We start from the raw sequence: 26,438 nt of genomic DNA on the forward strand, positions 1-26,438 counted from the left end.
TCAGTTTTTGCCACCTCAGGACAACAGACCATGTGGGCTTCTCACAGGGTCAGTAACCATCAGATGCCTTTTTAAGGGTTCTACTCCCTGAGCTGTTCTTGGAGCCCCAGTCAGTGTTTTCAATTAAAAGAGGTTTCTAACACATTAATGAAGACCTGGAAAGCACCCTAGAGATCTAAAGTACTGTGCTGTAGAAGTAGTATGACTATTACAACCTCTATTACAACTATTACAAGTCTTGGGAGTGGCTTTACTGCCGAACTGTGTTTAATTTATCATCTAACATAGCAGAGATTCTGGGAGAGGAAGGAAAAGCCTTTAGTGTGTTTTCAGAAAGTGCCCAAATGCCAACAGCTGTTTTCCCTAAGGAGTCAGTGCATGTTAACACCTACCTGTGCTGGGAGGATCGGCTGGTTACAGGAAGCACATTTTGGTGCAAAAACCCTAGAGTGCAAGAAGAAAGCATTCCAATCACATTTAAAGCATCTTCAAAAAGTAGAAGCAAGAGAGACATTCTAATCCTGCCTTGTTTTTAGTAAAATGGAGATCCACAGGATTTCAAACACCTCTAATTGTTTGATGATATTCAGTGAAAAGGAGATTTGGGAAAGGTTGATCTATCCCAACTTTACTGTTTAGGTCTTCTTGACCTTGAGGCATAGTGAATCCACCCCTCTTCCTATATATGCAATTTTTTCCCCTTCCTTTATTTATAAAACCATTCAAATTCTTCCAGAGCCTTGGTGCTTGACTACAAAGCAGCTCCTGACTTAGGGACTCCCATCTGACATCAGAAAGACATAACCATGTGTCCTAAACAGGAGAGGGGCTGATCATGGCCAGAATCTACCAGCTAAATACACAAATGGGCTTATGGTCCACAGCTGCATTTTATGACAGTCTCTGGGCCAACACTCACTGTGTCCTTGTAACACAGTCAGACTGGCACCAACAGGGTTGAACCCAGGGTGATTTACTCCTGCTGCATAACTGAGTTATTGGTGAACTGGAGCTAGGAGCAGGATCCCATTGCCTTTGAGTGGAATCAGGAAAGAGTCCAAAAGCAATCTCTTAAACCGCTACCTTTGGTCAGGTAAGGCTCAAATTGTTCTAACAGTAACTGTTTATTACATGTCTTCTGTCTCAGTTAACAGAACTTACACCTGTGTCAAGCACTGCCAGAACCTCTGCTCTTGAAACAGCCAGCAGAACCTACCAACACTTGCAGAAGTGGCCTGGTATAATTAGTGTTGGTAGTCCTGAAAGAAGTAGAGAAACAGCCCCCAAGAAGCCCATCCTCTGACACAATTTGATTTTCAGCCTCACTTGGCCACTCTATGCCATACTGGGCCCATAAGGCACCACTTAACAAACCTGAAAACACTTTACAAATGCAACACATGAAAGAAGCAGTTGAGGGACACCTGAGCAAACAGGAGTGACCTTTTTCTCTATCACAAGGCTTGTAACTACACCCATGATTTAACTCCTGTAATATTTCTGAGCATGCAGTGGATTTGTGTACTCACGTATGGTAGTCTTTGACACAGTAAATATTGTTTTCCACATCTACAGTGAAGGGGACTCCATCCAAGCACTCGTTACACACAACACAGCGGAAGCAGCCAGGATGGTAGGACTTTCCAAGGGCCTGTAAGATCTTATGAGGCAAACAACAAAATAAGTGGATGCATGATTACATGAGATACTCTCTCCCCATAAACCACTGTGTCTCTCTCATTCTTAATAATGACAGTGAGAAAAGCACTTCAGGATGAAATTACCACTCTGTAGATCTGTCAGCAAGAAGCCTCTTAAAACAATCAACTTGCTTATTTTAGTGGGTTTCAGTATGCTCCCAATGAAGAGCAAGAACTGAAAATCAGGCTAAGCCCATCAGCTTTAGCTCTGCAGGGCCAGTACTGCCAATGAAAATTAAAAATGGCGTCACAGACCACTTCTGGGGAAATGTCAAATACAGGTTACTGGGATACAGAGGTTACTTTGCAAAACTTAACAGGCTGTGACAAACAGAATCCAAACTGGTCATTACTCAAAGAAGTTAAATAACAAAACAAGAAACAAAGGGGTGCCTCTTTATTAACTAATGATCCTAATCTCCCAGAGTTACTGACTGGTTATCACTCAGTCATAGGGGCCCATTAGTTTCTGATAAAATTCCATCACTATCCATCTGTTTGGATACTGATCCATGCACCTACCCAGGCTTTTCCCACATTGACCTTCCCTACTGCACTTTAAAGGTTTCAGGCAAAGGTCTGATGCAACCTTGGCTGCACTACTACAGAACAGATCCTCCACTCCTGATATCCTCATACATAACACTCAGTGTGGTACTGGGACATTGAGGAGGATGCTGCAAGCCCATTAATGAGCCCCTGGGAAGAGCGAGACACAATTATCACTTTCAGGTAGCTCTCAACAGATAATAAGACCAATTCCATACATTTTGGGTGTTAAGAAGTATCTTTGGAAGGTAATTTCAAAATTTCAGCTGCTAGCACAACGCTCAGCTTGGAGCTGCTGGGAAATTTGACATGAAAAATCTACACAGACCAAGCTCCCATGGCCCTATAGGTGATTCTATGAATAGAGATCAAACCAAGAGGAAAGAAGTACAGAAAAAAAAGGCCAATTTAATTCAATTTAATTTAACCTTTTCCCCCTCTCTGATGAAGGCCTGTGGTTCAGTAGTGTCAGACTGACTATCAAGGCTGCTCTGAGCCAGCTGGTCCCTGTGCCGGGGTTGGTGCTGCTGCAGGAGCGTGCTGCGGTGCCAGCCTGGCACAGCTGTGCAGCCCCAGGCCTGGGCACAGGGCAGCTCCTCCTCCAGCCCTGCAGAGCCCCAGCTCTGCCCCGGGCCAGCACACGGCAGGGCAGGGCCAGCCGAGCTCCCAGGCACGCTGGAATTACCCAAATTGGAGTGCTGAATTCCTGGAGCTCCCAGAGCTGTTTCCTTTTGTGAGAACACACTTGCTGATGGGAGAGAAGCAGACAAGCACCTGCCAAGCTTCCAGCTACTGAGTTCCACCAGCAAGATATTATGGACTTTTGCCTGGGATTCTGCAATTAAGGGCCAGCTCAAAACATGCACGTCAGGGTACCCCTCCCCCTTCCAGCATGACACAACTCTAGAAATTTGCTCTTGGGCTAAAATGAACAATATCCTTGTCCAACCAGTGGTGCCAGAATATGAGCCAGAATCCTCATTAGTGAAGTCCCTGTTCCAGCTCTGACTGAACCTCCATGTGTGCAACACACCAGCTACTTCTCTTGGACACATTGAGGTTCATGCACACTTTAAAGCAAGAGGAAAATAGATACACAACAGGATCTGCCCTTCTTTGTTGTGCAAACCACTTCACTTGGTTTGGGAATTTCTGCTTAGGAAGAGCACACATAACTCTTCTTACTTTCACCCACTGAAATGATGCCAGCAGGATCTGGTCAACCCCAAAGCTCTTTGATTTTTTTTTTTTTTTTTTAATTACAAAAGTAGCTCTGACTACTGGCTCCCTAAAAATCCCCATGGCAATAACGCATTTTAAACTGCTTGTGGAGCAAGCAACAGGGGTAAACAAAGCAAGTAACAGAGCAGGTGACAAACTCAGGACTATTGATAATGTCCCTCTCTGCTCTATCCCAGATTCCACCCACATGACTGAGCTCTTGTTACCTACTGTCTTAGAGAGCACACCCACCGTGTTCCTTTACCATATTCTCATACGAAGCTGTGCTGTACTTTCTCCCTTAGTATTAAAATTCTACTTTATTTTAACTTACAAATGGCAGAATAACAGCCTTCCATGTTCTTAGGTAGCAAAGAAGCCCAACTTTCTGTACTTCATAGAAGTAGCAGAGCATGAAGGTATTTTTAATTACTGCCTCAGTTTCAAAAACTGTGTTGACAGCAGTGAAGACACAATACCAGCCTGGGTAGGGAAAAGCAGATGTCTCACAGTGCACTTCCCAAGCTACCCATCATTAGGAGTTTAGGTATCTTACCATTTCCATTATGAGGTGTCCACATACAAAGCACTTGTCTGCTGTTTGCTGAAAACCCGAATACTGTTAAAATGACAGAAAAGAAAGGATCATTAGTAGCCACTCCTCTAGCCATAGAAATACCTTTTAGATGAAGACTGTGCTATTTTCCAGCCTGTGCTGTGTATGACACAGGTTTGGGAGATGTGACTCAGAAGCCTTTGCTCAGCTCTTGCAGCATGTTCAGAGACCAGTCTGGCCTTCTGATCCACTGCAATATTTCCACTGAGATTCTCCAGGTAACAGTATTATTGTAAGTTTAATTTATGGAAAGTTTGTGTTTGATATGCAGAAACTAGCTTGAGTTGACTCTTTTGGTGGTTTTTTTAAATAACAGAGGACTCATCTCCCAAATCCTGCTCAAATTAGCAACCTCAGACTTTGGACCTAGATTTCACTCAGTGCTATTTGCAAGCTAGAAAAATGAACCCAGACCCAAGAAGGATTTAGCTGCCTTGTGGATGCCAAGCCTTCCAGCCAGGGCAGAATCCAGCAGTGGACTCACAGGAGCCTGGGCTCACTTCACAATGTGGGTACCTCAGAAGCATGGTCCCAGGCCCACACTGCAGTGCCAAGGGCACAGCTGTGGGGAGAGGCTTTGCCTGCCTGGGACCAAAGCTCTGTGTTCCCTGCCTGAGCAGTCCCGACCTTAACTTTGTGCTCCTGTCCTCAAAGCAGATCCTGTTTCAGATGCCAAGATCTGCTTTTAGGCCTCTGTTCAGAGGTATAGAAAAACCATCCAGGTTATCAGACTGACCTACCAAACCACAGCCTACAAACAAGAGACACCTTCCTGAGGAACTCCAGCCAAGTACGTTTGAAACTGGTGTTGGCAGGGGCTGAACTTTCCCCTCACCCTCTGCAGCCCCATCTCAGCTGAGAGCTGTGTCCCCCTGCTGAGGAAGGGGTGCCCACCTACCTGGGGATGTTGCACAGTGATGCTCTTCTAGCAGAGCTCACCTGAAATGTGCTTTAGTTGCAGAACATAAAAGATGGGGAAGGAGAGGATGAATGTAAACCAGACTTCTCCCAGAACACAGGTTAATTGGCTCAGGCATCTAATGCATACTCTGAGCCCAACAGAGTGTGTGTATATCTTGCTCCATTCCCCACTGGTTTAGTGGGGATTAACTGTCCCCCCCCATGTCAAAAGCCTGTGGTTCCCTGCCTGGAGCTGCCATATGTTTTCTTTTTTATTAGAGTGAGGGGATTACATGCTATGTTGGATCAATAGGTTGGAGTCAAAATTATTGTTGCTATGCAACAAAGTGATTATGTAGGAAAAGGTCTCATAGACACTTTGATGGGCCCAGAAGTCAGTAAATGATATAGCAGCTGTCACAGCCCAAAACTTACTGTGCCCTAAGAAACACAGCTCATGCAGTCTTAAGAAACTTTGAAACCTCCCTAGAAGAGATCAGGGTGTTGAGGAACAAATACAGAGGCAGGCAGTCCTAGCTGGCTATTTCTGCAGGATACTACTTTTATTTGCTTGTTTGTTTTTCTTACTGATGCAGAAAAAAGGTCTCACTGCTTGGGATGCTTCTTGGCTGCCCCATGGCTGAGTAACCCTCTGGCTAGACTGTTCCTAGGGCTGGGAACTCCAGGCTTACTGGAAACAGGTGGGCAGGTCCTGGTGACACAGACAGCAGAGGATTAACAACAGCACAAATCCAGCTAATTCTAAAATCCCGCTGGAATGAATTTACCAGTACCATCTGGCTGTCATTTGATAAGGAATGCAAAGGAGCATTCACCCAGCTATTGATTAAGAGGGGACCTTATTCCCCCGGAAAAGAATGGCATAGTGGTCAGATTAATGGCATTTATTGCTAATTAGATTGTCATAAAGTATACTGTTTGTCAGAAAGAAAGGCTTTGCTGACACAAAATCACTCTTTATATAAGTAACCCTATTAAATTAAAACCATGATTTGTTTTTAACAAGAGAATTGTTATTAGTCAAACACATCCAGAACTGGATTACCCCATTAAGAAGACTTTACAAAATGGCAGTAAGTCTAACAGCAGTGACAAAATATTCCCCAGGCTCAGGGAGCTGTCCTTTACCACTACACTCTTCTCTCTCCTGGTCACAGGGTCAGTCCCAGATAGACTGAAGGTCTGGTTCAGTGAGATCAGGGTTTTGGATCCAGGTCTGCTTTTATTTTAAATCTATTTGGGCTGGAAAAGAGTAACAGCCTCAGAGCCCAGCAGCACTGTTTTCTACAGGATGGCAATGCTGTGGACGCGGCTGCTAAAAGCAAATAAATTACTTTCTTAACATTTCTGGAGCTTACTGTAAACTGCTTCTTCACACTGTTTGATCCTAACTTGGAGTGTTCAAATAGAGCTACTGTACTAAGCTTTGAATTTTAGAAGCAGAATTTAAAAGTCTTAAAATACTAATTAAAATTGTCAACGTCTGTCTTTGAAGCACTCGATTATTAACAACCCTCACAGATCTTGTGTGTGCAATGGGAGAGGAGTTGTGACTTGCTCCAGACTGCAGACAAGGCAGAACAGCCTCTTTGTGTCTCTCAGCACACCAAAATCCTCCTGGGGTGGCTCCCAGCATGGCTGGGAGGGAGAAGCTCTGGTGCCCCAAAGCTCACGAGCAGCTAACTGAGAGAGGAGAAGGTTTTGCTACACAGACTCGGAGCCCTTCTTATTACTGACAGAGTCAGAGGAGTAAAAAGAGCTTTTGAGCACAGTAGCCCCCATTCCCAATCTGGAGACATGACAAACAGGCTGAGGTGGAGCAGTCAAGTGACACAGGCTGATAGGCAAGACCCTCATGGAGAAGCCAAATCTTGGCTCTGGTTCCTGCTCCCGTGGTATTTCATAGGCACAGCTTCATTCAGGATCTAAGCAACGTGGAACTCAATTCTAGCCTTAGTCTGTAAGGGTTCCCTCTGTGCCAGGTTCTTTAAAAAAGTCTTGTGTTGGCAGGGCAGTAAAGTGATGTAAATACAGACCAATCTCAGTCTGGATGGGAACAGTCAGAAGTCTATGGACACTCAATCCACAACAAATGGGAAGTGTAATTTTGAACTCTCCCTAATATTCATTACAGATACTCCTTAAGCATACATAAAAACACTGAGAGAAGTTGTTATTAAAAGACCAGTTCTGAAATTCAAAGCTGAAAATGAAGTGTTTCCCTTTACTCTCCCTTCTGAGACTCAGGAATACAATGCTGGGTACACCAGGATGCAAAGAAAACAAAGTGCAAGTTGAAGAGCTGGCATATTATTTTTTCCTGATTTCTTAAGTCTGGTCTCAACTGTTTTCTCCCTTATTTACCTTGTCCTTGTCTTCTCTACCAGGATAATAAAATCTCATTTTATATGCACAAATCAAGACTTTGTAATTCAGCTCCTCAATGATACTTACATAAAATAAGTCTCTGGAAAGCTAAATAAACACTGAGAAATATGTTAATTACATTAGAATAGAAGGGTAAAAATAAAGTAGAAGATTTGGCTGCTGAACTTTTCTTTTAATGTAAGAGGAAAACAAGACCCCTTCTGTCCTGAATATTTAGGCCTGTTAGTATCCTCCTGTGATAATCTTGGGATTTATAACTCTTCTGCCTAATATTCAATATATATGAAAGAAATTAGCAATGAATTTTGAGCATATAATGAACAATTATGCACGGAGGATAATCCCACCAAGTACTATGAGAAACTATTTCTCCTGCCTGTTCTCAGTCCTGTAGCAAATCTTGGTTGTCTACCAGGGTCTTTTAAAGTTTGATGTTCCCATCATGATTTTCAAAAGAAAAACATTCAGAAAATAGTGTGCCTGAAAAAGGCTTCAGGACCCAAACTTTCTACCTTAGGCCGTGTCAGGCCTTTGAAAAGACATGTCACTGCTCCTCCCTCCCATGCCTGGCTGTGCCCAAGGAGGGGCTGCTGCTCTTCCCTGCTGTGATGCACTCAACGAAACAAAACCTTCCTCCTGGAAACAGACCCTGGAATCTCATTCAGGCCCATTTGCTCCTTTGATGAGGATGTTCAAAACCTGCTGAAGGTTTGTGCAAGCAGAGCCAGTGGGTTACATTTCAGTGGGTGTGGCAGCTGCTGCCCCGGTAATGGTATGAAGCTGTAAAATCTCCAATTCACTGCTACAGCAACTGCACAGTCACCCAACGTGGCTGCTCGGCCTTGAGACTCCTACTCTTCTAGGCTTTAAGAGCTTCTGAGCAGGAGGATAAGGAGTTTTTGCCAAAATGCTTCAGGCATTTAATTCTGAAAACTAATTTCTGAATTGGGTGCTACGCTAATAATGTATTCCAACCCCAGGCTGCCTGTAATCCCTCACAGATTCTCTGCTCCTTGGTTTCCCATTAGCAGAGCATCTGTCTTCTCATTGCTGTATTGTTTGCTCTCTGCATGGGACCCTTACTACATGAGACACAACAATGTAAGAAATTCATGGGATCGCATTGAGAGAGGGAGCAAATACCAAATTTGGTTTCACACAGATGGGGTTTTGTTGTTGTTTTTTACATACATATTTAAATGCAGCGATTAAAATGAACTGGAAAAAAATGGGGTCTTCTTAGGCTCAAAGATAAAGGAGCCTCGTGGCAGGTGACAGGTTAACTAAAGGAAAATAGTCCAGAACTTTACTCTTGATCCTGCTGAAAGCCTTTCATATATCCTGTTGCTTCACTATGTCTTGCTGTCTCTGAGGAAACACTACACAGCAGTTTGCCTTCTTGCTTCTGTCTTTCCACGTTGTTATGTTTGAAGGACAAGGACGGGCAAGGAGGGACTCCATCCTCTCTGCACAGAGGTAGCAGAGCTCCGGCCATGCACAGAATTCTGCCAGGAATTCAGCTGATCCTGAACTCTGCCAGTCAGGCATTTTACAGCCCCTGTGAAGAGACCAGCCATGTACCTACCGAGACCCTGGCTGAGCACTCACCAAGCCTACTTGCTGTGTGATTAATTAGGAGCCACTAATTATTTTCTTACCTAGATCTTCCTTAAACAAACTCCTGTGGGAGCTTCACAGTGATAATGATCAGGAAAAAAGGCTGAATCAACAGCTTTAACTCTGCATCATGTTACAGAGCCAAACATTTACTGACTTGATTCACACTGTAAAGCACTTCACACTGCACAGGGCTGTGCCCTGCTGCAGGTTGTTTACTGTCACTGCTACTATCTACTGCATACACTGAAAGAAACTGTTTACACAAGAACCTATCTTCCTGGAACAAAAATTATCTGGATTTTAATCAAGACAGTTGTTGAGAGATTTCAATTCAGAACATAACAGCAGCTAATACCAATGTTTACTACCAAAGTGGAAACATGTCACTTTCTTACATGGGTCTTTTTCTAACCCTCCCATAGAAAAAAATTAATGCTGTCTGCTTACAAGTGTTTGGCAGGAGTTAAGACATAATTAGAAAGAGCTCTAGTTCTTTTAAGTGTGCTTCAGTTATTGTAATTTACTTTTCAATGTAATATTAAGAAAAATGGATAGGCTGACTGTTTGGACCACCATCTCAAGAGGAAATAGTGGAGTGATTATCTGGCATGAAACCAACTGGACACCACAGGCTCTTCCAACATTCCACCAGCAATGTAACATATGGGAGAGTTACAAAAGGTAGTCAGTAGTGATACATCTCAGAAAAAAGCCTGTGTTGCCTCTCCTTGTCTCCTTTGCCATGTCCCAGAGAGTGATTCCTCCAACTCATTTAACAGTCTGCAACCCAGTTCAGCAGATGCTGAGCGCCCTTTTAGTGAGCACAGACTTACTCTGAAATTCCATCGCATTGTGTTTCTCTGTGTTATCACCTGGCACAGGCACTGCCTGTGTATTGCTCTTCCATAAACCTGAGATATTTCAGGACTCCAGCTGTTTCCCCGTGTGGCCCCTGTGGCGAGTCCTGCACGTGGCGCTCGCAGCCTTCACCCTCAGCCTCTCTCGTTGTTTATGGGCCCCAGCTTTAAAACTCTGTCCTCTGGGGTCAATCTCCGGGAGAAAACCCAGACGCCCCCTGAAGACAATGAGACTTCTGCCACCAGTTTCAATGGACTTGTGACATCTTGATCCAGGATACAGCACTCTGGAATTGTGTTGCAATAAGGGGCAAACCCAAATTGTCAGCTCTACACACTCTTCAGGCTGATTCACATCCAAGTCCAGAGTGCAAAGGCAGACTAATATTTCACCAATATCCCTAGACAGTACAAAACTTGAATTTTAAGCCCATCTGCAAGTTTGACCCAGTGCTTCAATTCAGAATACCCCAATTAATCATCATTACTGTCAAATTAATTTATAAAATAAACCCAGGACCACTGGCATTCTACAAACTTAGGGAAAACTAAGGAAGAAAATTATTCAAATTTTTTTGGCAGGGAGGGGCTGGAGCAAGACATACACAAGCAGCAACATGACTGCACTCCCTCGTGCCCCCGCCAGGAACATGCTATGAACTGTCTGCCTTTGTTTGCAGTGGCAGCATCCGGGAGCACAGCAACGCTTGGCATTTGTGATGCCTCTGGAACCTTCTGTCCCAACCTAGAGCAACCAGCACCTTGAAAACACTCACAGACTTCCTTATGCTTCTGTACATCAGGAATATTGCAGCAAATCCCTTTCTAAGCTTTGATTCCATCATTCTTGAAACATATCAGTAAAATCCCTTGTCTGTCTGTTCTGTGACTGGAGTATGGCTTCTAACAGCACGTCTCAATACAACATCCTCCCAGTTACCTGGAACCCCATGTGCTTTGGGAGTCCCATTAGATAGGAAATGGACACAAGCTGCAACTTCAATCACTCACGTTTTCAACTGAGTCTCTTTTTTTCTAAGAGTCTCACTTAGCAGAAATGGGCTTTCTGACTAATGCACCAGTCCCAGGGCTCCCTCCCAAGGGGGATTTCCAAACATTTATAGTCACTGAGATGGAAAATCAAACCTCTGACTCCAGCTGACACCAGCTTCCATTACACTAAATAAAAACTATCTTCTGAGGGCCCCAACAAGTGGAACAGGCCATTTCCCACACTGCCAGGCTTGGAAAACAGCATGTGCACAAACTGAGAAGAAAAGCCTCATTAGTATTAATATTTACATTGCAGCCATACTCAGGGGCCCTGGCTGGGGTAAGAGTCTTGCTGTGTTTGGTGCTACAGGAGATGAAGGTGCAAGCCCTGCTCTGACGAGTGCCCATCACTCAGCTGCTCCTGAGGTGAGATCCTGTCCCTTCCCCATCAAAGGCTGAGCATTTCCATTTCCCACCTGCCTCCTGCTCTTTCACACCCTGGTAACTTTTGCATTTCTGGTATTATTGTGACATTTATGGTTGTGGATATGAGACAAGCCCCTCTATGTCCTCTGTAGCCAATTTCTGCATTGCAGAGCCCAGCAAAGAGAAGTGGCTCAGGTGGGGACCAGTGGCTGCTGCAGGGGAGAAGGGATCCAGAGCCCCACCAGACTGGATGGAGAGGAGAAGGAAGGCTGGAGAGAGACTGCAGGGCTGCAAGGGGCTCTGCTGGGGCCGTGGGCCTCTTGCCCTCCTCCTCCACAGCCCTCTCGGGCTGAGCACCCTCCCGGGGAGGGCAGGCAGAGGATACCCAAAGGCTCTTGCAGGTTTGCAATGCACTGAATCTCCTCATGGCTGCCATGTGCAAAATGAAGCTTTTAGAGCCTTTCTCTTTGAGGATTTATGGCCAGAGTTCCTCCAGTCTTACTCACTGAAATGGATGAACAGCTCTAGATGAAACTTTCAACAACTAATGACAGCAAAGTCAGCCAGAGGCAAAAACCTAGCATGAAGAAGTTCAGCCTAAATTAATAAATTTGGCAAAGTTTTAAGACAGTGAGTGAACTAGAAAATCTTAAAAGGGGAAGTTTCAGATGACCTTACTGCAATGCACTGCAGCCTGTGGTGTCTGTAATAGGTTATTTCCAGAGCATCTGAGCCTCTTCCAATAGTGCATTAAGCAATGTAACTAACATCTCTCACGAGGTTCATTTTCCCTCTCATCTCCTCCCTCGAGGGAAATTCTCTCATTTCTTAACCTCTACTGGACCCCCACTCAATAATATTCATTACCTCAAGAGAAGAAGGGAAAGCCTATCAAAAAGAGAAAAAAAAGAAAAGAGATAGATAGTAGATCTAAGATTCAGGCTGCTTTGGTGACATCTTTAAAGTGTTGTTTGCCAAGCAAAACAGTATTTAAAAAAAGATTTCTTTACATGATATTTAAGCATAGAAAAAGAAAGACAAATTTAAATTATTTTTCTTTCACCCATGATTATGCAGCAATTTATCAACAAAATGAAAAAGGAACATCTGACTGGGATTATTTATTATACAGTAAGGCATTTATTTTTTGTTCACTTCACCAGGAACAGCGTCTCTGTTATGGCTAGTTAGCCATCTGTGTCCAAAGAGCTTTCAGGAAAGGATTAAACTGTCATTTGTTTTATTTCCTTTCATGAAATAACAGCTCCTAACAGGGCTGGGGCAAGACTTGGATACTGCTGGACTTGTTACTTTAAGGTGGCATTTAAAGACTAACTGGATGCTCCCTAGAGCTAAAGCAAAGCAATGTAAAGTGTGGGGGGTTGTGTTTGTTCTTTTTGCTCCTCACACATGCAGTATCCTACTGGAAATGGCACAGACCAGGCAATCTCTTAGGCAGGAGTAGAATTATCTGTGTATTTATTTTTCTTAATCTGATTCATTCACTTCATTCAATTAGCCAATAAGGCTTTAAGCACTGAGAGAATGTGCAGCTAATCAGGGCTGGAAGCAGGAGGCTGACAAGAATAACCCGGGAAGCAGAAGTATTCCACCCCCTCCAGGTGCAGGGGAATCCCAGCCATCCATTCCCAGCCCCACAGAAGGCAGCACTGTGGCATCCCTTGCCCACCTACAACTGCACAAGCCGGGCAATAAACTTCTGGCACTTCTTCCCTGCAAAGAAAGAGTAGAATAAGCCACCTGGTGTGGAGACTGTGCCCTCAGTAAGAGCAAATGTGGGAAAACTCTCTGCCAGGAGGATGCACCCTGTGGCCCTCGCAGGGGCAGTGTGGGGTGTCCTGGGGCAGCCTCACAGTGCTCACCAGGAGCACCAGCATCAGCTCACCCACCACCTGTGGCCACAAATCAAAAGCATTTTTCCAAAAAAGGGGCAGATTTGGAAAGTTTGATGCCAGCAGCTCCTCATGCCACACTTTTACAAACTGATTTTTTTGGAAGCCCTCAGTAGCCAAAGCTCTCAGGCATTTGCTGTGCTTCAAGTGACAACTGTGCTCTGCTCAAATGCCACCTGCACAGGAACTCCCAGCCAGAGTGCAAATGGAAGAGACCCCTGGAGCAGCTGGACCCAGCACTGGCTGGACCTCAAGGGGGACACTTTAGCCAGGGAGGGCTCATCCAGGAGCCACACATCTGAAAGGATCAGAGAACAGGTTTTTTCAAGGTCTTGGCTTCAGGGAGCACACGTGACACTGCAGTGAATTCCACATACCACCTGTGATTGAGTGGAAGAGCTGAACTGTTGCGAGTGAGTGGTAGTTAAAGAACCATCTGAACCAGTGGCTGCAGCTCTGGAGACTGCTCCAGCAGGAGCTGGTCTGGCACAGCAAAATGTGGTACTGCAGGAGAAATAAAATACTGACATCTATGGGATGTTCAATATTTCTAGCAGCTACAATAGGGAGAACCCATAAATAATATCCACTTTTCACTATCATTTTCTGCATTCGTTCGGCTTTTCTGCCCATCACTGTTCAGGGGCTACTCACTGCAGCCCCAAAATCACTGTGTCCTGCCTGGCCTGGCCTGCAGGACATTCCCAAGTGTGCCTCCAGGGATGACAGGGAAAAAGTACCTGCAGCAAATGAATGGGATAAACAGAGGCAGCAGTGGAGGTGGACAGAGCTCTGCAGGAATGGCAGCCTCCCTGGGAAGGGGACAGGCTCTCCTCCAGGTGCCACCACCTCTGTCCCCCATTGACAGGACAGCAGCTTTCCCTCTATCAAGGGATCCTCCTTGCTGGAAGGCACATGAGGGGCTCATTCAGGCCCCTCAGTGGCACTGTGAGCAGGGAACATCGAGCTCTCAGCCCGGCCCTGGGAGTCCCTGGAAGGATCTGAGGCACACACAGCCCGTGCCCACCTGGCTGTCAGCAGTGCCCCAGTGGCACAGCACTGCACCTCCTGCCACACCTGCTGAAGCTGCTCCATGTTTGAAATAACCTGGGCACGGGCTGAGGGGCTGCAAGTCCACAGAGCTGTGACCCTGCTCCTGAGCCAACAGGAGCATCCAACTCTCCTGATCAATTCCCAGACAAACAAAAGCCAAGAAGGAGGAAGGACTCCCACGGCAAGCTGCGTTTTCTTAGCAGCAATACAATTATAATGCAGTTAGACTGTATCTGTTTACATTCCCAAACTGAAATAATCTTTTTCTTATCCCCTTGCCTTAACTTCCCTAACATTCCACCACCATGGTGTCAGCAGGGAGCCCTGCTGCACTGTAATGGGGCTGCAGTAAAGAGCTGGAGTCATGGCAGAGACCGAAATTAGCAGTTATACAGAAAAGGCGTTTCATTTTCTGCTTTGGACTGAAAATGCCTCTTCTTAGAAAGGATTGGGCTTCTCAGTGTTCAAGAGGAAGACCTGGGAAAATGAAGTAGTTACAATAATTTCCTCTTTAATGGCTATTTTGCACCCTGTTTCCTTTCAACTTTGAGAAAAGCTTTGTGCTTTCCCTGTTCACAGAATGCTGAAATAGGCAAGGTTGTTTGATTTCATTAGTGATACCATACAATTCCTAGGATTCTTGCTATGATGTTTGCTCAGGAGAGCTGAGAGAAGATGCAGTCACTTCCTGAGAAGCAGCAGGATTACCACAAGCAGGGATCTTGTCAGAATTTGGTTTCTTCACTGACTTACACAGTGTCCCTTCATCTGCTTCTCCCCCATCCCTCTGCTACTGGGAATCTGCTAAAACACACCTGTGGAAAGTCTGGGCTTTAAAATCTGTGCCCTAAATGTCCCAACAGTTCCCTAACTTGCAGAAAGTTTATTCCTATCAGGTCCTTAATCTCCCATTTTCCTGGGAAAATCTTTGCTAGTATCTTCCTTCAGAAACCCACTATAGAACATGCCTGAACTAAAGAGTCACCCCATGAAAACTGAATGTTCTCCAAAAGATTAAGATTTTTAGATTTAAATTCTTGTGTTTAGGCTGAAATTACAAGCTAGTAACAACAATCATGTCATTAAGTCTGGATGAAAGGTTTTGATCATGGGGAAAGTACATTCCAACACAGTTCAAATGAAAAATCTCAAAGGTTTGAGCCCCTCCCTCTCACACTCCATCTCTCTCCATCTCCCTGTGCATCTGCAGAAACACAGTAAAGAAAGAGCTGAAAAAAGCAAGGAAGAAAAAAAAAATTTTCTCTCCAGAATGCAAGCAAAACAACAACAAATTATAACAAGATGCTTATTTTCTGCACAAAACACATTCTGGTTTCTTTTCCAACAGGCTCCAGCTCACAGTAAAAGCGTAACACATGAAGGCAAATATAGCTTATTTTTTAGGAATTTCCATGATTTTTTTTATAGACTGCATTTGTGAGAAATGCATTTGTGCACTTTGAAGTGCCAGTAACAATTTTGTTGTGGGATATACTTCTAATAATTCCTTTGCAAACAGCATGATTATATATTCATTAGAAATGGAAAGTTGTTCTAGAAGACCCAAGCTTCTAAATTAATGGTATTTCAACAAATAAGGTGGCATAAATTCACCACACTGATTGTCCAATTCATCTTCCTCTAAGCTAAAATATATCATTGCTCTCTAATTGCAATTCCCAGCCATGCCATCCTTAATCTTAATTTTAAATGGTCTGCACTTACCAAATCATTTGTGGTGCACTGCACAATTCTCACCCTTAATTGCATGAATATTTTATTTTTGGAACAACACAGCTCAGCAACAGGCTTCATTTTTCCTTTCCTGACTTAGTCTCCATTAAAGGAAAGCATTTACAAAGGCCCTGTGAGCAGGGAGAGAACCTGAGTTGCCCCTCCATGGTCAGCAGCTCCCAGCTAATCACAAGTCAGCCCCAGAGCCCCGTGAGCAGAGCTGTGATTAAACTGTGCCTCAACAAAGCAACTTTGTGCACAGCCCCGACGTGCTCCCGGCACAAACGTCTCCCTCCTGTTATGATTGGTATTCCCCAGATGTTTGACTCCGAGCTCAGCCTTGGCAGGAAAGTCTCTGTGGCTGCAATTCAAGTCCCAAACTTGAGCAGCTCCAGTATTTATTCTCATAATTTACACTTTGTGATGGCTTATGGACAGTTACGTACTTGGTTTTACAGCCACCACTTCAAACCAGGGAGTCAGTGGCAAATGCTTCCCCATTCCACCGCTGCCAGGAGGCCCTGCATCATCAACTGTCTCTCAAAGCAACAAGCCAACATAAAAGAACAATTTGCTTTAGAAAGATTAAAAAAAAGAGAAAAGCCTGAAATCTTACTTACTAGGAAGTCTTCTTCACAGTACACCTTGCCATTGACATTGTAGAATGCTTTTCCTCGTAGTCTTCTCCCTGTTGAAACACAGGACCATCAGAATTTTGTTCTTCATCCCCAAGCGCAGTTGTTCAGCAGGCAAAGCGAAAAGCACACCTCCTGTACCTGCCTGTGGGGTCTGTTCCTGACCCCCCTCTTCCCTGGAGGGCCCATCCAGAGCCAGGGCTGAGGGTCAGGCTCTTGGCTCTGTCTGCCCTTACCAAATCCAGTACCAGCTAAATGTTGGTACCTACTAAATGTTACCTTTAAGTGCAGGTTATGGAACCCAGCTGATAACAATTCCTGAAAAACTTGCAATATAAGCTCAAAACTGACTTTGGGAAAAAGGCTCCTTTGCAAATTGAGACAATTTTCTTGGCAGGTAAAATCCCAGCAGGCTCACATCCACTGCAATCAACAGCAGCAGCAGTTGTCTCCAAAGGAGAAAAATAAAAGATACTGCATATGGATGTTCCTACCCTCAAAAATATTAATAATCAACGCCACAGCAGTTCCCTGCGACACTAAAGCAGAACAAGGCATACATGACAGAGTGAAGGGCAGTAAAATCACACAGAAAACAAGAGATTTTGTATTCAAGTTTTGACATTTGCCATTTCATTAGCCCGTGTGGAACTCACTGACAAAGCCTGTGATAGTCATTAACTGATGGCTGCCTTTGACTGATAAAGCCTGTGACAGTCATTAACTGATGGCTCCCTTTACAGTGGAGACATGCACAGCACACAACAGAGAGTCCCGGGAGAAAGGATTCAAACCAGGAATTCAGGAACTATCAAGCACTATCAGTTTGTAGATACAGCAGATCAGAGCTGTCTTACACCAGAACTGCTCTGCTGAAAGCAGTGCTGCTTCACCAGTGTAAAACCAGAGAGGGAGAGGGGAAACCACACTCATCCCAACTCAGCTCATTCCCACTCTGCCAGGCCCCACTGGCCAAAGCTCCCGGTGTGTGGGAGCTCTCAGCAGCCCCTGATGGGCAGCAGCGGCCTTGGGCTGTGCCAGCAGCCACACCGGGCAGGGGAGAGGGCAAGAGGAATCACAGGGCACTGCCAGAGCTTCACTCCATGGAATCAGCCTGGAGTCTCCTGCAGCTCCACCAGGAACATCACCCATCTCTATGGAGTGTTTTGACACCCAGGGCCGGCAAGCTGAGCCAGCTTGGAGGGGCAGAGTGCTCTCCAAGGTTTCCATAAACAATGTTGAGGAAAATATGATTAATTTTCAGTGCTTGAAAGTGCCTTTTACACATTGTCACTGTGATGTGATCCTGGGAAACAGTGTGTGGCACAAAGGAGTTGGGATCTGGGCTGATGCTTTTGGGAAATCACATGCTGCATGTGGTTGTCTGGTGGTTTTACTGTCGTGGCTGGGGGAAATGCTTCTTTTGTGTGCACATTCTTGGGCTGTCGATCTCACAGGCTGCTGTCTCCATACTGCTGGTAGGTGGAGTCAGCTCTTGTTTGTCTTTTCAGCTGCCCAGTGGCTCTGGAAGGGACCAAGACCCTCGTGACATGGGCAACATGCTCATCCCCTCTGAGAGTCTTACGTAAATAAAACTGGGCCATCCCTGAACAAGGCACAGGGACAGCAGACAGGGGACCTTGGGGCCTCTCTCAACTGTTAAAGGAGCAACCACATCTACATCTTCCCTGCTGCTTGTTAAAGCTGTTTGTAAACTTCTCTAGGGAAAGGTAAAGTACATGGAACGAAAGGAAAAAAGGAAAGAGGCCAGAATGACTTTGTAAAGGACTTGTTGTCTCTGTCAGATCCAGGCTTGGCACACAATGTGTGTTCAGTTGGTGGAGATGAAATGTCCCCACAGAGCAGGGAGCTGCCTTGATGTGCTGGTGCAGCTCAGCTGGGTGTTTGTGGCAGGGGAAGGAGCGCTGCCATGACCCAGCACACAGCACCGTGCTGAGGAAGCAGCAGAGCTCACCCAGGACAAATCCCAGCGCCGGCTGCTGGAGGATCTCTGCACAAGAGCAACGTGCAGAGGCACTGCAGGAGGGGCAGGAGTAGCTCCCACTCTGTAGCTCAGCCTGCTGAGGTTCATAGGAACGGCACAAATCCTGGTCCTGTTCTTTCCTTGGCACAGCACGGAGCCAGTGGAGTCAGCGCTTTCCTGGACTGGGATGGAGTGGGAAGCCTCTGAACCAAACCAACAAGGCAAAGCCAGTGTTCTGGAAGGCCTCTCAGACAGCTCAGGTGTCACTGCACCTGGCAGCTGCCTGCCCTGTGCCTGCCCCACTGTCAGTGTCCCCATCAGCCCTGCACTGGTGGCACCCCTGCCCTGCCAGCCCCCCTGCCCAGCACACGGAGCTGCTCTCCCTGCCCTACACCCGCCACCTCTGCACCACACTGCACTCCCAGCACACCACCTTTCAAAACTGAGGGAAAATACCATTTCCCCCATTTTTCAGCTGAAAAAACCCAAAACATCTATTAGGGAACTGACCTGCCTAAACTCATAAAGTAGCCAAGCAGCTTGCTCACATGATAATGACTATTACTAACAATGATTAATAAGATTGACAGGCCTTTTACCTTAGAAGAGTTTCATTCAGGGACTGTACAACAATTATCTCATAAACAAGAAACAGCAAGTTATCACTCAAACAACCATGAATACCTAGATTGACTTCTACTTCTACATTCTGCATTTTAGAAATAAAGGCAAAAATGTACATTCCACTGCCCTCCAGAAGGGCTGACTAAATGACAGCACTGAACATGGTCAAACACCACCCTGAGAGTGCCTGGGCATAATGTGCAGACTGCAGTCAGGAGGGAAGGGCAGACAATTGCAGCCAGGGAGGCAGGAATCCCGAGGAGAGCAGTGCTGGTGGGCAGCAGGGTGGGTGGAACACCTCGATGTTGGCATGCTGGGATGTTGGGATGTTGGGATGTTGGGATGTTGGGATGTTGGGATGTTGGGATGTTGGGATGTTGGGATGCTGGGATGCTGGGATGCTGGGATGTTGGGATGTTGGGATGTTGGGATGCTGGGATGCTGGGATGTTGGGATGCTGGGATGTTGGGATGCTGGGATGTTGGGATGCTGGGATGTTGGGATGCTGGGATGTTGGGATGCTGGGATGCTGGGATGCTGGGATGTTGGGATGCTGGGATGCTGGGATGTTGGGATGTTGGGATGCTGGGATGTTGGGATGTTGGGATGCTGGGATGTTGGGATGCTGGGATGTTGGGATGTTGGGATGCTGGGATGTTGGGATGCTGGGATGTTGGGATGTTGGGATGCTGGGATGTTGGGATGCTGGGATGCTGGGATGCTGGGATGTTGGGATGTTGGGATGCCTGCCCTGAGCTCCAGGTGCTGGACAAGGGGGCTTCAGCTCTCAAGGTCCTGGAGCAACTCAGGGACCTGCAGAGCACCAGCCTGTTCTGTGTAGCTGTAATCTGTTAGTGTCAATTAGGCAGAAATGAGGAGTTAAACCCCCCTGATGTTCCTTTAGCCGGCTGAGCCGAGCACCTGGCCAGCCAGGGAAGGTAACATCACCCTGCCCGTGGCACACAGGCCCTGCTGCTTGGCTTTCCTTTGAGTGACTGCGTCTAGCCAAGCCTGGTTACTATTTGCTTTCATAATATTGAAACAAAAAAAGTCAGGAGCTTCTGACAAAACGTGATGCAACTTGCTGAGGCTCATTACAATAACAGTGAGCAGCCTGGCTCGGGGGTGTGGGTTTCACAAACCCCGCTCCTCCTGCTGGATTCCCACCTTGTGCCGCCCTGTCAGACCAGTTTGCAGCAGCAGAACAGGGAATGCACAGGGGGAGCCACCGGCTGTGGGCAGCTCCTGACAGCAGCAGCAGCTTTGGGGAGAAGCCCTTTCTCCCCCGAGTGCTCTTCAGCAGTGTTCTCCCAGAGGAAACAAGCTTTGGCACTGCCAGTGACAAACAGGTACCTTCATTTCCTGACACCCCACCTTGCAGCAGGCGAGGGAGTTCCACCACCTCGGGTGGGAGGCAGAGACCTCACAAACACTCCAGCAAACAGTGCAAACATTCACCAGATAATCTAGCAGATAATTAAATGAAAGCTAGAAATTATCCCAAGGAGTGATCACAACTGGTGATTGCAACCAATATGACAAACATACAAAAGAATGCACGTTTGTGGAACTCTTAAAAAATTTAAAGCAGAACCGTCTCTAAGTGTTAAACAGTGGTTTGGACATTTAACCAGTTTATAAGTCTCTGTTATTTAAATGTATTGATTACTTCCTGCACAATTTTTATCTCCTACATGTCATAAACTAAAAGGAAGGAACGGGAGAGCTGCTCCGTTATCAAAGGAACAACTCAAAACACAGCTTGCAAAAGGAAAAATGACCCCCAGTTGACACAGGCTGTCCGCAAGTATTCTCTCCAGTCTCCACAAGGCTTTGCTGGGTGGTGAAAACACACCAGCCAGGAAGCCAAGACAGAATAAAAGCTTTTTTCCAATGCTGTCTCAAATGCTGCTCCAGGACCCCATGGAACAAAATGTGAATGAGCCCAGGTTTTACAGTCTTGGGGACACGGCCCAAAAGAGCACTGAAGTGTCCTGCCCCCTCCCCTCTAGCCTGGAAAGCATCTTCTGAGCCCTCCCTGGTGAATATTTGCCTGTGGGGAGGTCAGTTTATCAATCCCAGCCTTCAGTGGAAGATCTCCTGTCTGACACAGCATGGATGCAACTGGATCAGGGGCTGACACCCCCTCGCTGCTGTAAGACAGAGATAGGAATGTTTCACTGTCACAGCAGGGTTATTAGACCTAATTACTGTTTGCAGCATGCTTTGAAGTTGAAAAGTGCCAAGCATTATTATAATATTTTAAGTACTTTGATGATTGAAAACACACAACCCTTTGGAAATCATGATTTAGTAGTACTGTAGAGTAAGCAAGTTCATGTGAGAAGCTTGCATTGTCTCCATGCCTGACGCTACTCAAACACAAACAGCTCCCCTCTGACATCATGGGAATGCTGCAGCCCCAGCCCTGCCTCCCAGATAATGCCTGGTGCATCCCAGAGAACAGCAGCGTGCAGAAAAACCCACAGCAGAGCACCCCCTCACCACCAGCACCCCTCCCGTGGTGTTCTCAACAGTGATGCTCCTCTTTTAACTTCATGTGGGAAAGTCTCAGTGTTAGAGGGGACAAAGAGTGAAGTGACTAATAATGTCCTGTTATTTCTGATGTCACAGCTGTGTGGAACAAGGATAATATATTTTAGCCACAAAATGTAATTAAACCTTCCCATATGGAGTGCAATGCAAGAGTTCAGTTGTAGGTATCACTGCTAAAGATAAGAAGTTCGTTAATAAAGCAGAGCTAATTAACAGTCTGAACAGCCCCAGTTAACACTGTGGAATATCACTTCAGAGGCTGCCATTCCTTTGGCTGGGGACAGGGCTGTGCAGCACGGAGGAGGTGCAGGCAGTGAGGGGCGCAGGCCACAGGCAGCTGCAGGACCAGGCAGGTTTCTGTCCCTGCCCTGCACAGCACCAGGGCCCTGCCAGAGCCTCCAGCATGGCCATGCCCTGCTCCTGCTGGCCAAGGGACACCCAGGAGCTCCTGACTTGTCTCACAGCAGCAAGACAGATTCACAGCATCCTTCTCTAACAGCTCTTTCTGAAGGAAAAAAAAATTGCTTCTCTCCTTGAGATTCTTCCTCCTTCCTATTTAATGAACTGTCAGTGCTAAGGCTGATGGGGACACGCAGTGACATCTCTGCTCTGGGAGCTCTGGTCCATGACTTGCCCAGCTTCCTGAGCATGGCAGCCCGAGCTCTTCATGCCTGGCTGACCAAAGAACTGTGCCTGTTTTAGTTAGCAATATTAAACATGGACCTAATTGCTTGTTAACTGCTTCAGACACCATCTCTGCAGTGACTGATGTGACACCAGCACCAGGACTTGTCTCATCCCAGCACCTGGAGTGACAGCCTCCCAAAGCCTTCAGATTACAGTGTAAACACACACACACACACACACACACACACACACACACACACACACACACACAGAGACACAGACACACACACAGACACACACACACACACACACACAGTATTAATACACAACATTTGCTCAAATATTTCCCAGCTGCCTTAACGGTGAAGGAAAATTCCAGTATTGCCCAAAGCCCCATGCTAGTGGAACCAGACACAAGGTGGCTTGAGCTGAGCAAATGCTTCTGCCTTCCCACTGCCCACCTCGACACACTCTTCATCACTGCTCAGTGAAATGTAAACTTTAACCAGGCCAAACCTGGCTTTTCTTTTGCAAAACTCCCTGGCTCTTGGTCTGGGGCCGCTTGGATTCTGAGCTGCTCTGTGGTGCACCCAGGGCTGCCCACACTCCCAAAGACACTTTTCCAGCCCAGGGTCCTCCCAAAGGTCCTGCCCAGAGCAGCATCACAATGGGAACCACTGCCCACCAGCCTCTGGCACACGCTGCTGTGCTCTTGGCATGCAAGCAGGGACTGTCCCTCTCACCTGTGTGACACCACCTGAGGACTGAGGAACTGGGATACACAGAACGCAAAAGCTGAAGGGCAAGTGAAACCTCCAGAACCCAAACCAGCTCTCCGCAAACCTCTAGGTTGGACAGCTACATTTATGAACAGTGGAAGCTAAATTTTAAGTCACCAGATGAGTCCAGGAGGTGAAACTTCAAGAGAAATACCAAGTTTTACAAAAACAATAAATAATTGAAAACATTAAGTAATAACAAGCCACCCCTGCTACCTCCTCTGCCCAGACACCTCTGGCTGAAACAGGAGCAGAATTTCACCCAGGAGAGTTGTTTCCTTTGAATCAGTAAAGGAGGTTTGCCTGCCTAGGAATTGAAGATGTGCCAAAAGAAAACAAAAGCTTCTAATACTTTTTCTTTATTTGTTACCATTCCTCTACTCACGTGTGAGTTTGGGCCTGCAGTTCCCCATCCCTCCCTCTGGCTTACACTGCCTCTCTGCACAGAGGTTTCTTTCCACAGGCTTTGTGCCACTCCACCCATTGCGAGCGGGGCAAACCCAGGCTGCTTTAGCCTCTCAATTACTGTTAATTAAATTTTTCTCCTCGGTCTCCTAGAGTGGACTCACACAAAGGCACGAAGCACAAGCTCTCCGTGCCGGGGTCCTGTGATGAAGCTGCCACCACAGTCAGGGTGCCAGGAGGGGACTGAGCTCCAGCCCAGCCCCTGGGCTTGGAGAGATTTCCATCCCCCCACTGCCAAGGCCCCCTCCCCTCCTCACAGTGCTCAGGCTTTGTGAAAGAAGGGGTGAATTTCTAGGGTTTTCAGGGGTTTTAAGATAGGGGAAGAAAACAATCAATGCCAAATTCCTTTGAATAGAAGATATTGCATGTTGGCAGAAGCCACTTTTCACAGACTCCAGTCGTTTGAAATCTGAAACACTAAAAAGTGGCTACTGTGGATGTGCTGTATTCTTTTCAAAGCAATCTGGCACACAGTTTTGCTCCCCTGTTCCAGGACCCAATCCTGCATTCCTTTCACGCTCAGACTCCCATTGACTTTAAGGAATGCAGGATTGGATCATAAATGTGTGCTTTACTCACACAATAGCTCCTCATGGTTACAATCTATTGAGAACGGCACACTTTAAAAACCATTTGGAATTGCAGGCTCATCCACCAGGCCAGAATGCCTGTAAAGATCTCCCATTATTTGAGGAAAAATGCTCAGTGTCTGGACTGCACACACACACACTCACACGTTTTCCTGGTTTCAAGCTGCAGGCACAGCTTAGCTTGAGATGCATCAAAATATTTTGAGCACTGACCTGATAGCTCCTAAAGAAACTGCGTGTAATTTTAGGTTTTGAAAAAAAGCAAAACTCCAGGGAAAGAAGAAGAAAAAAAAAAAAAGCCACCAAAGCAAACGTATAAGCAGCTGAATCTTAAGGTCGGTTTTTCAGAGAACTTTTGTAAAAGCCTCTAAAGACCTGCACTGGCTAAGACAAAACAGAGCCTTGCACTGCTATTTTTGAGGATGCTGTATATTGAGTTACAAGGCTATTACGATGCAAATCTCAAATGTACAAGCTTTTTACTCGGCCATAAACACAAAACAGTATACATTGTCCTTTCAGAAGAAAAGGTTTGCTGCTAAAATAGCAGAAGCCCTACGTAAATAACCAACATTCTTTCTGCCTGAGGTCACTGACTTGGCCTATTCAATTCCAGGCTAGTCTGGGATTTGACAATCTAAGCAGGGGAGAGGCCCTTTCCTTTTTTTCAAAAGAATGCTGGGATTTTATTTGAAATTTAAACTCTTGCAAACAAAAGGTGGCATCGTATGTTGGAGGCCTATGAAGGTGGAGTACAGGATGTGTATTGTTTTCTCCCTTTACATAGGTTCTTTCAGGAAAGAGTATTCAGAGTCTGTGAACAATTTCTAATAAAATATTATCATCAGGTAGGCGGACATAGCAAGATATGAACAAACACTTTAAAGAGATTAGGAGATTCGATTTTAAGTAATTTTGATGTGGAAAATGCATAAAAATGATTAAAACTATAGTTTAAATTATAATTTTAAATAAATTATTTTCAAATTAATAATTGGAAACTATTCTCTAGTTTAAGTTCCTATACTAATTCATGTCTGTACACCAAAACTGAGCTTTTCAGTGCGAATTAACCATGGCTACAAAGTCAGCATTCATTCTGGCTCTCCATTTCCTCGCTCTGCCCCGGGGAGGCATATGGTAGTTAACTATTTTTCCTCCCAATTACCAGTGCCCAGCTCTTACTCTGGTATTACACTCTGGTGCAATACAAGTATCATCTCCCTCCTGCCACCTCTCCCGGAGGAGCAGCCCCTGCCCCGCCTGCACCTCTGCCCAGTGTGCTGCAGCCCCGGCAAAGCACAGCACTGCAGCATTCTGACATGCCTGCAGCACCAGGTGAAGCCCAGACTCTCCTCTGCACTTTACCTCAACCTGACACCATGTCAAAGTGAAAAACTTCATTTTCTTCCCTGGGACTTTGGCCCCTGGCAGCCATGGCACGGAAGGGAACACCTCTGTACCTGGTGGGTGCTCCTCAGCTGCATCCAACCCTGCATCCTGCACTGCACCTTTCCTCTGCTGCATCCAACCCTGCATCCTGCACTGCACCCCTCCTCTGCTGCATCCAACCCTGCATCCTGCACTGCACCCTTCCTCTGCTGCATCCTGCACTGCACCCCTCTACTGCATCCAACCCTGCATCCTGCACTGCACCCCCAGCAGGTGCTGAGGACACGGAGGGCACATTGCTGAGGTGTGGAGGGCACATTGCTGAACTTTGCAGGGCACATTTCTGCCCCAACGTGGCTGCATGCCTCCAGCAGGATTATGCAGATAGATAGCTAATATCTTTTGTTACCTTGCTGAAAAACCCACCTTTCTTGGCAGGGCATCCATAATCTCCATGCCATGTTTACTCTAGTGTGGAATTCTCTCTTCCTTTCTGTCTCCTCCTACTCTTCGGTCAGGTTATTTAACTGAAGGGTTGCTTAAAGCTGCAGGGACAAGAAGCTCTCTGACCTCTGGCACTCTGGCACGGCGTTCCTGTGCAGACTGTATTATAAACTTAGCAGATACTTCCAAGCTTCCATATAATTTGCTAAAGTTTAAATTGGCAGATGTTTCCTTTCTCTCCCACTTATATATTTATTCTATCCCATACCACCCATCAATTTCAGGGTTAACACATAAATTATTTCCACAGAGCTCTAACAGAAGAACTTATGCTGAAAAAAGGTTTGCAAA

At 46.0% G+C, this 26,438-nt stretch overlaps 1 protein-coding gene across 5 annotated transcripts in view; it reads right to left on the minus strand.

The window, feature by feature from the left end:
- The window catches only part of WTIP (WT1 interacting protein), an 84,306-nt gene that overhangs the window by 8,248 nt on the left and 49,620 nt on the right, over positions 1-26,438 (minus strand). For 3 of the 5 annotated variants that reach the window (XM_002188653.7, XM_072934560.1, XM_030282276.4), the window contains exons 3-6: positions 16,612-16,679; positions 4,027-4,089; positions 1,530-1,660; positions 393-444 (exon numbers count right to left, since the gene is read on the minus strand). In XM_002188653.7, the coding sequence (XP_002188689.4) occupies positions 393-444; positions 1,530-1,660; positions 4,027-4,089; positions 16,612-16,679 (314 nt within the window). Of the gene's footprint in view, positions 1-392; positions 445-1,529; positions 1,661-2,748; positions 4,090-16,607; positions 16,680-26,438 lie in introns of those variants that run through there. The other 2 variants (XR_012057833.1, XM_072934559.1) reach the window with 2 other exon arrangements.

The sequence above is a fragment of the Taeniopygia guttata genome, chromosome 11, assembly GCF_048771995.1.
Source record: "Taeniopygia guttata chromosome 11, bTaeGut7.mat, whole genome shotgun sequence".
Classification (NCBI taxonomy): domain Eukaryota; kingdom Metazoa; phylum Chordata; class Aves; order Passeriformes; family Estrildidae; genus Taeniopygia; species Taeniopygia guttata.